The sequence below is a fragment of the Octodon degus genome, unplaced genomic scaffold (assembly GCF_000260255.1).
Source record: "Octodon degus isolate 3935 unplaced genomic scaffold, OctDeg1.0 scaffold00009, whole genome shotgun sequence".
Taxonomy (NCBI): domain Eukaryota; kingdom Metazoa; phylum Chordata; class Mammalia; order Rodentia; family Octodontidae; genus Octodon; species Octodon degus.
The window spans coordinates 5,702,372-5,718,623 of NW_004524585.1; the positions used below are offsets into that span (position 1 = coordinate 5,702,372).

Sequence of the window (16,252 nt, forward strand, 5' to 3'; positions counted from 1 at the left end):
TAAAATAAATAAATAAATAAATAAATAAATACACTTGTTGATAAGATGAAAGAACTGTGAATGAACAGCAGTGCTTTCTAAACTCTTTGTCTCCTTGAGCGTCCTCCCTGATTGCTGGCTCCTCCCACAAGCATCTGCATCAACACAAGCCTGGGCTTTTACATCAGTGAACCCCCATGTACGAAGCACTGGTGACTTCCTCTGTCATCTCTGTGAAAATGACTGCCAAATCTTAATCATTTCCCAAAAGTTCCTGATCCTCACTGTCCACTGTTTACCCATCCAGCTATCCCTGATTATGTGCCAGGAACTCATATTCATCATCTCCAAAACCAATTCCATTGCCTTGTCTGTCTTGACTCCCACCTTAGTTTTTTCTTTATATTATTCTCTCTTGCGTTTACTACCACATTCCCAATCAGTCTCAGAAAAATATTTTAAAATGCCACTTTAATTTCCTTTCAGTGACCTATCTCAGTATGCTGATGGCTTCTTTGGTTTTTACCTTCAGAATCATTCAGCAAATCTGGCAACTCATTTCACCTTGCCAAAAACTGCTGGATTTCCTTCTGCAGAGTAAGGTGCTATAACTGAACATGCAGTCCGCACTGTGAAGTCTCTTTACCTGGGAGGTGCAGAACTTCTGAAGCAATATTTCTAAAACTGGACTTCTATTGTAGAACTCTTATACGCATGTTCTGTGTTCAACTTTCCAACAGATGTTGCTTCACAAGACCCCCAGAGTCTAGGTAAGCTGCAGTGTTGAGTGTTTCTCCAATTCATAACCATCTATACATTCCTTTCTTCATCCCTTTGCTAATTCTATCAACCCCAATTGCCATGTCATTTCATCCTGCCTTATTAAAATCACTATAATTCAAAGCCTGTTTGTCACTCAAGTATTTCCTTTGCATCCAAGCATATGACTTCTTTCTAGGAACACTCACAGCACTGAATTCAGACCTCTCACAAAGTGCCATGCATATTCAGACTTAAAATCACCTAACTAGTTTTCCCCTTTCTAAATTGTAAACTCATTGAGAAAAGGGCCAAACAAAGGCAGGATCTCAATCAAAAGAAGCTCTCATCAAAGGAGCTCAATCAATAGTCATTAAAGTGTGTGAGCAAAACAAAACTTTACCAGCAATTTACCTTTGCGTTCTTAAAATTTTTTGTGAAGGTTAAGAAAAGAGATTGAGAACAATAAAGAGCCAGACTGCCTTCCCTGGCTGTCCTCACCATTAGCACGCATGGAATAGGTAAGAAAGCTCACAGGAACTAGTGAAGTGCTTTTAAGTCACCAAGGAAAACTTGCTACATTACCATAGTTTTTAATCACATACTAGAGAGGCTCAAAATAATTAAAGTGGTTTAAGAAGAGTTTGCTGTATCTCCAAGCATGAATTATAAGGAAAAGAACACTTAGCAAATGCTATCAGTGTGTTCTACAGCTTAAAACTGTTAATTAGAGTAACTTACCTTATAACTGAGATAACCAAGTAGTAGTGTTTCAAATAGACTTATCAATGCCACTGAGACCTAAAATGCAAATGGTTACTTAATGAGAAAGTGCAGTAAAGCATACATCCACATTTGTACTGTCTGTGCTAGATGAGCATATGTCCATGTATGTCTGCTCGTATGTAATTGTTTGTGATATGCACATATACACATATGACACAGGCAGTATTAATGCAAAAGCATCTATAAGAGGTGACAGACTGTAGAATATTGTGCTTCCCTTTGTGCTACAGATCAGTTTTTATATTTTCTAGAACCTTTAACAAGTTCCTTTTATTGTTATCCCCAATTTAAAGGTATATATATTAAACAGGCTGGAGTCTAAGTGATATGTTAAAGAGTAGATTATTTGTGTGTGTATTTATAATACACACAATGACACACACCTGCTCTTGCATAAAGAAGTTCATTTTCCAGCAACACCAATATCCAAAAGAACATTTCCTTCACAAAATATAGAAAAACAACAAGAAAAATTTCAAAATGAATATATGCTGTCCTATCCTCCATCTCAAAAAAATAAATAAATAAATAACAACATCCTCAAATGAACAAAACAGTACAGATAAGCACTTGATGAGACTTTCCAATTTTGAAAGAACTTTCTCACCACATTTCTGCTTGCCACTGACAGTGCTAGATTTGCACTGATTGGGTTTGTTGTTTTCTCTTTTATATATTCTATTCCTACTATGCAACTACCATGAAAATATCATCACAACTAAAAAATAATTTTAAATGTAGAAATTATTCCCTGTTAAATATGTTAGTTACTACCACATAGATCTGTAGAACAAAATAGGCAAACATAAATAGCAAATGGTTCAAGTAAATGTTTTGTGTTGCTGCATGCCTCTACTACTTCATGAAAGCATCCGTTGTACAGAGCTGGGACACACACACGGACTTGTGCCTGCACCTCTTATTTCTTATTAGGTCTTGCCTTCTTACCCTCTCTTCATCTCATAAACCCCTTGCCATTTGCCAAAAGATCTACCTCCCTATACTGCATACTTTATCTTCCATTTCTTTTTAAGAGAAGCCATATGATTTTTAGGGTTGTGTGCCTGACTTATTGCACAAAAATTAATCAACTTTGATATTCCTAACGGTAGAATATTTCTCTGCCACAAAAAAGAATAAACTTCAGTCATCTGTAAAAGACTTGATGCATTCTAAGTTCAAATAAACATTTTTACAGCACCATTAAGGTTTAGGGAAATGATGGTGATCCTTTTAGACACAAGTGACCAAACTGCAACCTAAAACTCAATTATTTCTCCTCACAATGGCAACAGTACAATTAAAGCTAAATACTGAGGCTTTAGCTCACAAAATCTTTTCATATGATGTCCATATAAGAACACCTTTTCTCTTAAAAGAAATACAGTATGCATGGCATATGTTCACTACCACTAGCTTATGGCAATCTCAGTGAAGGAAAACAGATACCCTGCAATTTTAAATTTTGTCTCTTATAGGAATAAAAAATTTTAATTCAAATGATTATTAAAACTAAAAATGGATGTGCACACAAATAGAGAGGCAAATTATTTTCAGAAGGGTATTCATTAGTCAGGTATTAGTATGATAAGACACAAATCTCTGGGGCTGGAGAAATAGCTCAGCAGTCTCAGCACTTGCCTGGCAAGCACAGGCCCTGGATCCTCAGGTGGGTGTGGTGGTGCACACCTATAATCCCAGGACTTGGGAGGCTGAGACAGGAGAATCACTATGAGTCTGAACTGCACAGTGAGACCCTGTATCAAATAATTTTTTTTTTTGTATTTTTTTAGAGAAGGGTGTATTTTTTTACAAGGTGTTCAGGGTCTCACTACTAGATTGCACTTGGAGTGATCTGCCTGCTTATAGCCTCCCAAGAGCTGGGAATACAGGCATGTACCACCACACCCAGTCTGTAAATTTTTTTTTTAAAGAAAATTTTTTAAAAGACACAAATCCCAAGGGCCAGGGAGATGGCTCAGTGGAATAAGCGCTTCCCCGGCAAGCGCAAGGTTATGTGTTCAATCCCCGGTCCCGCCAAAAAAAAAAGTAACAAAGTTGTCTTGCCAATTGTTAAGGTTATCAGTATTCTAAAAGACACAAATCCCTGTTTTTCTCTATAGTTGTCTACATTATACTCATCCATGCTGTTTGTTGGAGCTATATCTTGCTAGATCCCCCCTAGAACTTTTTAGCATATTATTCAAAGTACAATCTGGAAATGAGTGTTATATTTGAATATTCTTATTCAATAAAATCAATATGAACAGATCAAAGCATATATCAGGACAGCGCATGAGTAAGTAAAAATATTAGTTTATTAATGAATATAGCTAAGATTAAAAGACATTTTAAGGACCTTTTAAGTATTTGAAAAAGATTGTATATTAATACAGCATTGAAACAGAAGTAGAACTTCAGCAAAATATGAACTAACAGACACAATAAAAACTTGGTTTAATAGCTATGATCTCAGTGTGTACCTAAAATAATGCATTCTCACATATAAAATGAGCAAATGGTGCAATCATAATAAAATTAAAAGACAGACCAAACATTTGATCTAATACTGGTGTGAAGATTATTCGCATAACTCCAAAACTCATATTCTTTCAGTTAATTTTTACTTTAAAAAATAGATAAAATCAAATTAAAATGATCTATATATGGTAAATAGATACAAAGAGGACACCTTATTACAAGTTTGATGAGAAAGAAATCTAATAGAAAAAATAAATAACAAGGAAGAGGTAGACAGAATGCAAGGGAATTCCTTAGCAGTATAATTCAGATGTGTTCTTCTCCATCATATATTCCTACTCTTTTTCTTAAAAATTCCTTTTATGACACAACATATTTTTATTTTATTCACACAATTAGCTACTTAGGAAATAAGCTGTTGTAACAGACATTATAAGTCATTTGCTCATTAATAACATTTTTTGAGATTCCATTATGTTCTAATAGGGATATAAGATAAAGCATAAACATCTTTGTGAATGTCTTTAATAATTTTAAAGGAATGATAAGCTGGGATATGTAAGGTAGCTTGGGAAAATACATAGCCTTTAAATGCTAGTGTACTTTATTCTTCATTCTCAAACACCACCAAGAGTACAATCCTGATGTCCAGAAAATTCTCAAAAAGTAAAATGCACATCTTGAGCAAAAGCAAAGAAAGCAACAAGAATGCTTGCATAAGATATGCATAAAGACGAAATAGCATTAGGGCATCTTATTTTGTGTATCAACACTTTTCTCACCAATATTATCTCTATGAAATATGAATAATCCCAGAAATACGGCGATCAAACAAAATCATACATAACCTGCAAGGCCCATAAAGGCAGACTTCTGTTCACCCAGAATATGTGGGACCTGTGAAAGGAAGGACAAACACATTAGCTTTGCAAAAACATGAATGTGCTGAAACAAGGATAGCACAAAACAACAACACACATAAACAGGAAAATTTTCTTTTTCAGTTTTCTTTGTTACTAACAAACATTTCTAATTTAAAACACTTTTTTAATTTAATTTGTGTCACTTTTAAAGATAAATGAAAGTCAAGTCAATCCTTAGTGAAAAACAATACATAGTAGTGCAGAAAAACATCAAACTGTCTTCTAGCCAATTCTGCACTGAAAGGTACACTAGTAAGTACCTGTGGATTGTAAGGCTCTAAAGTTTTGAAACATACTAAGATTTCAGTTTTTAAAGATACAAAATCCAAAGTTTAAATTAAGGAAACCATAGCAGTTTTAATGTTCCACCAATTATATGTATTTGATCCAAATGGTAGTAATTAGTAGGCAATATACTCTCCTCATGAACAAAGGGAAAATCACCACATTTTCCTTTATAATAAAAGTAAATGAAACTTCCCAAAACAAAAGCCACTCTAATTATAGTTATGAAATATAGAGTCCCATAAAATATATTTTCACATGCCTAAATAATTTTTTCATAATATGTTAATAACAAAAGACAAAACCCTTCAAATCTTTTTGTTTTATAAGGAATGATAAAGCTACAAAAGAACATTCAAAGACACATTACAGCGTATTAGACTAAAGCACTCTGGAGTTTCAGAGTGCCACATCTGTCTGGTTAAATAACATCTTTAATTGGTTCAAGTACAACTTGTACTCTTTCTTCCCAAAACTGATTTTCTTTCACTTTTTTTCACATCTCAATGACATCAAATCCATTGTGTCTGATTATCCAAAAGCCAGAGCAACCTCTTAGAAAATGTCCAATTACATTTGTAAAATGCATGTTACAAACTCTTTTCAATGCTTCCCAGTGAATATTTACTTAGCACCAAAACCACCTTCCTCTAAGCTCCCTCATTTTCAATTTGACCTTTTACCCTTCACCTCTTTTATCATCTACATTTTTTTCTGAATTACAGTGACACATTTTTCCAAAATATATTTTAGAACGTATCTCCCCACTGTGAGTTCATGCTATAATTTTCTTAAGGACAAAGACCAAACCCTTTGACCTGGCATCCTTGCATTTACTTGCATCTAGCACGATCCTTTCTATCACTCTGACTTTTAGCTACTCTTCCCTTGTCCTACAACTCTCAGCTGAACCCTCTGCTAGCGCAACTTCCACTTCTTCACCGTTATCAGCTCAATGCTTGAGTCACGCCACCCACTGCAACTCTCTTGCTCATCTCAGTTGAAACTGTACTCCTTGGAAACCAATTATTTAATGACTGTCTTTTCCAAAACTACAAATTCCAGGGCTGGGGAGATGGCTCAGTGGAATAAGCACTTCCCTGGCAAGTGCAAGGACCTCAGTTCAATCCTCAGTTCCACCAAAGGAAAAAAAAAAAAAATTGGGGGAAGGTGACTCAGTGGAATAAGTGCTTCCCTGGCAAGCGCAAGGGCTGAGTTCAAGCCCCAGTTCCACAAAAAAAATTAAATTAAATTAAATTAAATAATAATAACAATAATAATAATAATAATAACTACAAATTCCATAACATCAAATAACGTAACAGTTTTACTCACTGCTATCAACACGATGCCTTGTGGGAGACACACACAGAGTAGTCTATATACTGTTAATATAATGATGAATGGTGACAGTCAAAACAATACTATGGCTGTTGAGTTCATTGTCTTCCCAAATCATTTTTTTTATATCTCAGAATTCATAAAAATGTAAGGCATGTCAGAATGAAAAATATATGTTCAAATTTACAGATGAAAAATATATGTTATAAAAACTTTTGCAGTCCCTAAAAAATTAGAAAATATACTGCTATAATTTTTGAGTACTTTCTAAGAGAAATCAGTGCAGTTAAGCAGATAGCTCAGTGGTCTAAGTGCCTTTCTGGAAAGCACAAGGACCCAGGTTCAATCCCCAGTAGCGCATGCCCAGGTACCCCAAAACCCCAGGTGTACCATGCTACACCAGCCACCGAACCCGAGCATAGTGGTGCATGCCTATAAACTCAGTGCTGGGGAGGCTGAGACAGGATGATCACTACAGGTTTGAGCTGCGCAGAGATCCTGTTTGAATAAGCAAATAAAAGATTTTTTAAAAATTACAAAAGGAGAAATCAGTAATTAATATTGAGTTACTAAGATATAATTATATCTAACTGAGGACTATTTGTTGGTGTAGAAGAGTGGTGGTGAACCCATGGCACACATGCTATTTGTTGCCTTTTATGACAAAAGATGTTAATGTATGAATTTTTTCTCCTAAACTAAAACCTCAGGTGTAATTGCAATGTTGGCACTTTGCAATAAATAAGTGGGTTTTGATTTGCAGTTTGGGTACTCCTCTGTAAAAGGTCTAGAATGTTGTTTTAATATCTTACAGAGATATCTTAGGCAATTTAAATTTAAAAGAGCCATTGAAGGGAGCTATTATGACTTTTTTGACTACACTATCATGAAAATAAATTTTATAGTATATAAAATTTTCTATAACTCTCCTAGCCATAATAAATAACAAGAACTTGAATGTCAAGTATATTATTAGACTCACATTTCAAGGTGAGCAAAAAGATTTTAGAATGTGCTCAAAAATCATCATGATGTTAAAACACCATAAATACAGAAAAATAAGTTAGGAAGAACTTTAAGTAACTTAAATCCTTTCCAAAAACTGGAGATACTTAACCCCAGTTTAGACAAGCGATGATGAAGTAAGGAAAGTACACAATACAGACTGATGGAAAAAAACATATATGGAGAGAAAGCCTCTTTACTAGCCATACATGACTGTGACCGGGCTGACTTTCTTTCATGGTCAACACTCATTCTTCCCCTCGAGGTACACAAATGACCTGCAGTCAAGCATTCCTTGGTATCAGAGCGTGAGGCTGCAACTAATTTTTATGTGTTATCTGAAAATGAAATTCAAGGAAAGGTCACAGTTGTCATTTATTTACTAAGAGTTGTTAAAGTATACACATATTCTTCTTGCTTTCCACTCTCTGAAAACTGGCTACAAAAGACCCAGGTTTGGGGAAACACACAGTCACAAAATGTAAGTGATTTGCGTACATGTTATACTTACATGTGATAGGAATGTTTTGTGGTGCCTGGTGTGTCTGGTCCATAATGACCAGAATGAAGTTTTTTGGTAAAGAAACAAAATCCTTCTAACTTTTTTTAAGACTGAATATAGAGGCTTTCATATTACCTGAATTTAACAGGGCCCAAAATACATGAAAGAAGGAAATCTCTACCTTATGACTTCATTCCTACAGTTCATCAAATATCTTTAAATGTTATAAAAATTCAATTTCTTTTCTAATATTTCTTATCTAATGCAGGGATGCCTTTAAATTCTAAAGATTATCTGAACACACCAGTTGCTATATTAAATATTGATCTTAAATGCAAGTCTAAGTGCAATTCTAGTGCTATAAAATAAAACAACATGCACGGACGGGCTCCTCATCTTTGACTCTATCTTTACAATGCTCCAAACAAATAATCACCTCAATAATCTAACTTATATTTTTACTTCTTACTCTTTTGTTTATTTGGCACAGGGTCTCGCTACACAGCTCAGACTCGTAGTGATCCATCTGTCTCAGCCTCCCAGCACTGGGATTATAGGCATGCATCACCATGCCCAGTTTCAGTGACCAGCATGGCGTGCAGTACAGGAGGTCAAACCCGGGTCCTTGAGCTTGCCAGCCAGGCTCTTAGACTGCTGAGCTATCTCCCTAGTCAACCTCCATAATTTTAAAAGTGAAAATGAATGCATGAGTTTTGACAGAGTTAGAAACTGTGAGCAGCAGCAGGCCATGAGTCTTGTCTTGACGTCTTACATCTGTACATCTTCAGATGTTTCTCTTGCTAAAATCTTTAAGTCTTTGATACACTCTAGGTAGGCATCAGAGTTTGCCATGTATACATTATCAGGCATTAATAACAAAAAAAATTTATATTCTTCAGCTTATCCAAACTGCATAATTTGCCAATCAGTTTTTATTCCTGGGAGGAATTTAAAAATACAGCAAAGCTGCACAAAATTATCTGCAGCTTTGTCATGTCAGAAGCTCTAATTAGATAAATCTCTTTGCTGAATTAGACTCATTATTTTAAAATAGAGCCTGTGCCCATAAAGGCCACTTCTGTTTTTCATTAACGAAGACTGCATTGACAATGCTAACTCAACAGAACATTGCATTCAAAATGGAGCCATAAGTTAGTTTGTTATGTTTTTTAATTACAGTAATCTGATTTTTCAAATGTATATCCTACAATTATGGCTGAAGATTCCTGGTAATATTGCATGGAAGTTAATTGTAGGAAACTTTACTCCTCTTAATGTTTTCAAATAATATAATTTTATTCTGCTATCACCCACTAGTGCACTTTTTTCTTTGAAAGGATTCTTCCTGCACTATTTTATGATCTATGGGTTTCTCTAGTGCATCTTTTATTTACAAATTACCAAGTTTTTAAATTCTGGTATGTTTGTGCAAAGATTTATTGTGTTCTTCATTCTTGGTAACAAAGAGAACAATGTCGTGGGTGCCGACTTCTGTGGGTCATGGTCTTCCATCACCTTTGCTGTACCAAGCTGATTCCTTAACTAGGGGGCATGGTTCCATTACTTCAGCATTTGCTCACCCACCAAGTCCTGTGCTAAGGGTGAAAGATACAGAGGCAAATAGAATACAGTACAGGTCTTTCAAGAGATGCATGTCCAGATGTTCAGAAGGTACTGATATGGTACTCCTAACCCACAATCAACTGGGCTGCAGGATGTAATGCCTGCTAAAAAAATTCAGGTTAAGTGTTAGCCAAGAAAGTGTTAAATTGAGGATCCAGGAGTCCTGAAATAAGTCAACAACAGAGATGCCATGAGAGGCACCAACGGGAAACTTATGTGCAAGAATAAGGCCAGAGAAAGTGGAGAGTAAAATAATCATACGTGACTTTAACAAGGTCAGCAGGCTGAAATAAGAGGCCAGTGAAGTACAGTAAGCAAAGATTATGCTATAGAGGAACTTCCCTTGAAGATTTGGTCACTCAGGCATTTAACAAATAACTATACCATTCTGTGCCAGGCAATGGGAATTCAACAATCCATACCACTAAGACATGTTCACTCTAATACTCATGAGATGCACAGAAAACTAATAAATCAAAGTATACAAAATACGTGTAAGAGATAAAGGCGCTGGAGTAAAAACCAAAAGAGAATCAAAGAGGTTTTATGAAATTACAAGTTTCTTTTTCTTTTCTTTCTTTTTTTTTTTTTTTTTTTGAGACTACAGTTCTCAGTAGCATACTTAATATGATTTTGACTGAAGGTCTGAGGAATTAGTACGTTTTTGGTTATCTCATATGTAAGAAGAGAAGACAGAGTTAAGAGCCTATATGAAGGTCCCAAGATAGCAAGGTACCTAATATGAACCAGAAACAATGCCACTAAAGGAGAATGGATGAGTAGTAGGAAGTGGAGTTACAGAAGGCCAGGAATTGTTACAGGCCACAGGCAAGGATTTTGGCTTTGAAAGCAGAGGGCATCAAAATTGGACTCTCAGGTTCAGCATAAACTAAAGGGAAGCAAAGGCAGGACTAGAGAAGCTCAGGGAGTCACCCAGCGGAGGGAAGGTAGTGTGCATCAGGGAAGTGACACTGAAAAGCGACTGTACAGTGCTTGTATCTTGAAGGTAGAAATGACAGGATTCTTTAAGGTGTTTCCATGAACTATGGACAAAAGAGAAGTTAAGACTGACTCCAAAGGATGTAACCCAAGAAATTTAGAATGGCACTGTTATGCACGTAAATGAGGAAGGCTAGGAAAATAGAATTTGGAAAGAAGGATGGAGTTGCCATTGAAATGAGATATTGAAGAACACTCCAGATGATTGGAACGTGTCTGGAATGTCTTATAGACACCCAAGTGGAGCTGAATATGTGAGCGGGCCTTTTGAGGACCAGTGTGTCTTCCCATGGTGGCTGAATTAAACAGACATAAAAGGTATAACAGGATTAGTTCTGGGGGGTCTCAGCGTACTGTGGAAAACCTTCCTTTCTTCATATTTAATATGAGAATAATAAAATAAGTGTATTTTGAAGAAAACACTACTCATAAGCGAAGAGTCTAATCCCAGTTCGTAGTAATAACTCCACAATGAGCAACCTTTCAATGGACTGAGAATTCCTAGAAGGTATTGAATGTTCCCATTTACTTCTTTGTCTTCATTCACAGCAATGTCCTTGGTGCGTGCCAAGTACTCAGTATGACATGGTCAGTAGGACAACTGCACTGTGCATTCCTGCTGGTCTGTGGAAAGGGGCAGATAATACTTAATTTGTTTTGTCTCCTTTTTTTCAATTGCTCATACTTTTTCTCTTCTGACTTTCTTCTACACTTCTTTCTTCTTCCAATTTTGCATGCATATATCTGGTAATACAAATAACTGTTTGGAAGACAACTTTGCTAAGTGAAACTTCTGCATCACTTATAATTTTTTCTGTTTTGATACTATCTTGTACTCCTTAAAAACTAAAAAATAAGACTTACATTTCAATAAATTATAAAAGATAATGAAACTGGGGCCGGGGAGATGGCTCAGTGGAATAAGTGCTTCCCTGGCAAGCACAAGGACCTGAGTTCAATCCCCGGTTCCACCAAAAAAAAAAAAAAAAAAAAAAAAAAGATAATGAAACCTATCATTACACAATAAAATGTTACTAGTTACCTTCTCTTTAAAAACTTTTGAATAAATACAAAATTATTTTTACTATCTAAAAATGTAATTGACTATTTAAATTCATATTATGAGCAGACTCCATTTTATTTTCAATTATTTTGAGGAAAATTTTCCATATGAAAAAATGGGTGTAAAGAATTTTGTCAAATTTTAGTTTTATGCTTGGAATATCATTATAATTTTTTTACTCTGGGCAAGAGTCCACAATGCCAATAGGGTGAAACATTACACATATCATTACAAACCTCTAGCCTTCTGTATTTATGGAGCCAAAGATAGAGCTTAAAAAGAAATTGATAAATATTCAAGCATGTAATTTAATAAAAGCAACAGAATTATCAATGAAAAAAATTAAGGTAAATCAATAGATCAACTCAAAAGATAAAGAACTGTGTTATTAAAACTGAAACTTAAGGCTACAGTTATTCATCTCAGTGTATGCTGAAGTGCTTTCACTCAAGGGTATCTACTGTACTATAACTGAAGAAAATGTAGATGAAGTTAGCGTACAGAAAGATAAAACTTTGTAAGTACACATATATCTAGAACAGAAAAGATTTCAGATCTCGAAAAAGACCAACCCTTTCTCTTTTGGGGGGTTGGGGGGTACCCAAGATCAAACGCAAGATCATGTGCTCGACAGGCAGGTGCTTATGCCACTGAGCTATCTCCCCAGCCCCTGACTGTTAATTTTTAAATAACAATTACTTACAGCATTTAGACAAAAAAAAATAGCAAATTCATGGATTACCCTTAGATGAACAGGAGTGAAAGAATTATTTACAAAGAACCTGCAAAGATTATGTCTATAATCAGTTTGAGACAAACCACATTCTTGAAAAAAGTGAGCTTTATACACCATCCCTCAAATTTCATAAATCAAAAACTTTTTTAATATTGTTGAAGCTTAAACAAAGATACCTTACCATTCATTTCCTTGTGAAGGGTTTTCTAGTAGTACTCGGATTATGTATAATAAGCAGCTTAATAATTTGAGAGAAAAATTGAACAGGCGTATTCTTAGACCTTTAAACAAACAACAAAAATTTGATTTTCATTTAAACTTAGTTCACAAAAGACTAAAAGAGACTGTCAAAAATATCACCTGTAAGTACAGCACTTAGGTTGTATTTAGAAACTACAATACTATAATTGTTTAAGCCTACTAAAATTCTTGGTATCTGAATTTTAATTAACTGAAAATTGAAACCAAAAGTGATCTTGGAAGAATGCATGAACTGCAAGTAGCAGTTATTGTTACCCATTGAGAGTCTAGGTTTGAATAATCACAAAGTATAAATTTTATGGCCAGTCAAGGCTGTTACAATATGCTTATAAATTTAGGCAAATGTATTCATATTCCTAATCATGAATTAGGAGATAAGGTTCAGTTAGCTACAAAATCTACAAAATTCCACATTCATAGGGCAGATCTTGGACATTCTTAATACCTTGTACATTTAATTATAGAGAAATTATAATGACACTTATATAATCATATGTAATACTTTAAATGTTAATTGCAAAATTATAGTGTGATATATATTAATTATACAATTATAGGTTATATATTATTACATAACTATGTCCTAATCCTATAACTATGTCACATATTAATGAAATACATAAAGAAATCATAACTGATTATGCTGAAAAACACACCATTCGCTCACTCATAAGCAAACATGCATAAATTCATTGTCATTTGGCAATTGAACCATATTATTAAATAGGTTAAACACCAGTGAAATCTTAAAATGTTGTTAAATTAATACTGTCACATACAGTACATATTTTAAAAATTGTTTCTGTAACAATTGTGCAGACTTTAACACTTGATGTTGAGTAGGAGGAATTCAGGTCTGGCCAAATATGCTTAAAGTCTGATTAATGGGAACATCATTCTTCCTGCAATTATCCAATGTTACTTGATTTACATATTTTGAAAAAAATGAGAAATGATTCCTTCTATTTATTACCTAGTAACGCTCAGAAATGAAATTTTACTTTTTGTTTAATTCTGCCGCACATGAATATACCTGTAGCATTTTTTAATGCTGAAAAGGTTAATGCTTAATCGTGTAATATTTCCTAGGCTTCGCTCCAGAAATGCTAAGTACATTTTAAAGGTTAACTTCTTTATGATCTTCTAGATGATTAAGAAAAATATTCCTTGTTTTACAAAAGTGGGTCTTCTTTTTAGATAGGTAAGTACTCAAACAAAGGATGCATCTCTTCTGCTCTGGAGAGGACTGTTAGCAGAGAAATTGAGGAAAACTTCCACTCAGCTGAAGCAGGCCTTTTAGGCAGTGTCTAGTGATGAGATGTCTTTGGAAATTCAAAACAACGTACGTGATCGGACAGTAACTACTTCTAGCCTCCACCATAAAGTTAGTACATCATGAAGTATACCTGACCAGTGTGCCTTTAATACTGAAATAATCCAGACAGTCAGCATTTAAATAATCCCTTAGAAGTCAGTCATTTCTCTATGAATACTGCTTGAAGAGGCAGAATTTAATTTAGAAGACTCCAAGAGAATTAGAGATCAAGATTACAGAATTTATAGCCTACACAAATATATTGTAGACCTCGTCATGTGTACTGTGCATTTTAAGCAGTAGTCATATCTTATTACAAAAAGGTTTCATAAAATATGGAATACAGTGCTGAAGAAATAAGCACCACAGATACTATAAAGGGATTAACAATGTAGTGCCCATTTTATATCTTCTTGACATTCCAGTGATTCCAAAATTTATCTAATAATAATAATCATAAGGCTGTAAAACTCTGAGCTTCATCTTATACTTACTGATTAAAATTCTAAAAGTGAAGCACAAATATGTTACTGCAGCATGCTCTAGGTGTGTGTTATCATTAATCATGATTGCAAAATATTAAATTTATCCCTCATCAACTCAGTTATTTATTTTGCATTTAATCCATAAATCTCCAGAGTTTTGTCAAAGTATGATATTTTAGATGTCTCTTTATTTAAAAATCTAAATCACTTGCTTAAATTATTTATTAATGTTTCTAGTAAACCAACTAACCCATGAAGGAGTCAATTTATGGATGTAGAATTTGAAGATCTAAATTGGTTAAGGAATATTACTTCCATTAGATGTATATATGGCTTTTGAAAACTTTACAGATTTTCTAAAATCATTACTCATTTTATTTTCTGTATAAAAAGTATTTTACAAATTATTGCACAACTAGAACTTTTAGGTAAAGTTATGTATAAACAAATAGAGGGGTATGACAAGAATGACTTACTTGATCTCTGGTTTTTAATGAAAAATAACTTTAATCTCTCTTTAAATGTATTTTCGTTCATATAGAATTCAACTTGTACCCTGCAAACAGAAAATAAAACATAAATGTATGTAAGTTCAACTATATCTTTATCTTTATGAAAATAAACATAAACCAACTTGGCGATTCTCTAGGTAGGCTAAAGAACAATATAAGAAAATAAAATGAAATTACTTGATTTAATGTATTAAATATTTTGAATGAATTACAGGGCAGAGAAAAGGAGAACTAGCTAAAATAGAATACTGATGCTTTGGAGAAAAGTAGTTATTTTCTAATTTTAAGGAATATATTCAGCTCAAATATATGTAGTCAATTCAATTATCTATATGATTTACTAAGTGGTATGGATAATTCAAATGAATACTAAAAGTACTAAATATGTGTATTTTAAAGGATTTTTGAATGAGTATTTTGCAAATATCTCTTCAGTATAAAACTCAAATGCATGCTTGAAAACTTAATGTTAGACGATACCACCCCAGATCTATTGAATCCGAATTTTAAAACATAGAACTTAATATTATAATTTAAAAGCCCTTCGTTCACCTAGAGCTTACTTTGGACACAGGATTATTTAAGTTTCTTTTCCTATTTATTTAGAATTATATTAAGTATATATAGATCAGCAAAGGAATGGTAATAGCAAGTAGAATGTTAAAGTTACCATAGATAGATTATAAAGCAGAGAATTCAACATGGCAAAGATTATATGTGGAATGCATTATAAAAAGAATTAATAATCTTAAAATGAACAGTTTTCTAATATATGTATTTGCTTGTCCTCCAAATTCTAGAAAATTATCTCATTCTATAGGTAAAATTAATGTTTTCCAAACTGATTAGAAAGGAACTTTGTTTAGTGTATGATGTTTTATGAATAGTCATCAAGATTCTTTATTTCAAAAACATTTATTATAGGTTCAGGTTCCACAAAAAGCCAAGAAAGTATTGTAATATTAACACAAACTAATGGTTTATTTACATTTTTCCTAATGGCACAACATATTGAAAGCAGAATGTATGGACATTAGGTAGGTTTGCATTTCATGTTTTGGACTTTCTTTTTTGTAAGAGGGTGCTCATAAAATAGTACTTTAATATGTCATCTTAGAGTCTCCCAGGATCTTGTTTATAAATAGTTTAAAAGGAAACTCGTGCTCCACAAGGAAGAGGAGGAGGAGGAGGAGGAGG

General features: G+C 34.0%; 1 protein-coding gene across 3 annotated transcripts in view; it reads right to left on the reverse strand.

The window, feature by feature from the left end:
- Kcnt2 (potassium sodium-activated channel subfamily T member 2) overlaps nt 1–16,252 on the reverse strand; it is a 417,549-nt gene that overhangs the window by 279,532 nt on the left and 121,765 nt on the right. For 2 of the 3 annotated variants that reach the window (XM_023707733.1, XM_004625302.2), the window contains exons 2-5: nt 15,020–15,099; nt 12,664–12,763; nt 4,854–4,902; nt 1,480–1,539 (exon numbers count right to left, since the gene is read on the reverse strand). The exons of the other annotated variant lie outside the window; for it this stretch is intronic. In XM_023707733.1, coding sequence (XP_023563501.1) covers nt 1,480–1,539; nt 4,854–4,902; nt 12,664–12,763; nt 15,020–15,099 — 289 coding nt within the window. The remainder of the gene's footprint in view (nt 1–1,479; nt 1,540–4,853; nt 4,903–12,663; nt 12,764–15,019; nt 15,100–16,252) is intronic. 3 annotated transcript variants of the gene reach the window in all.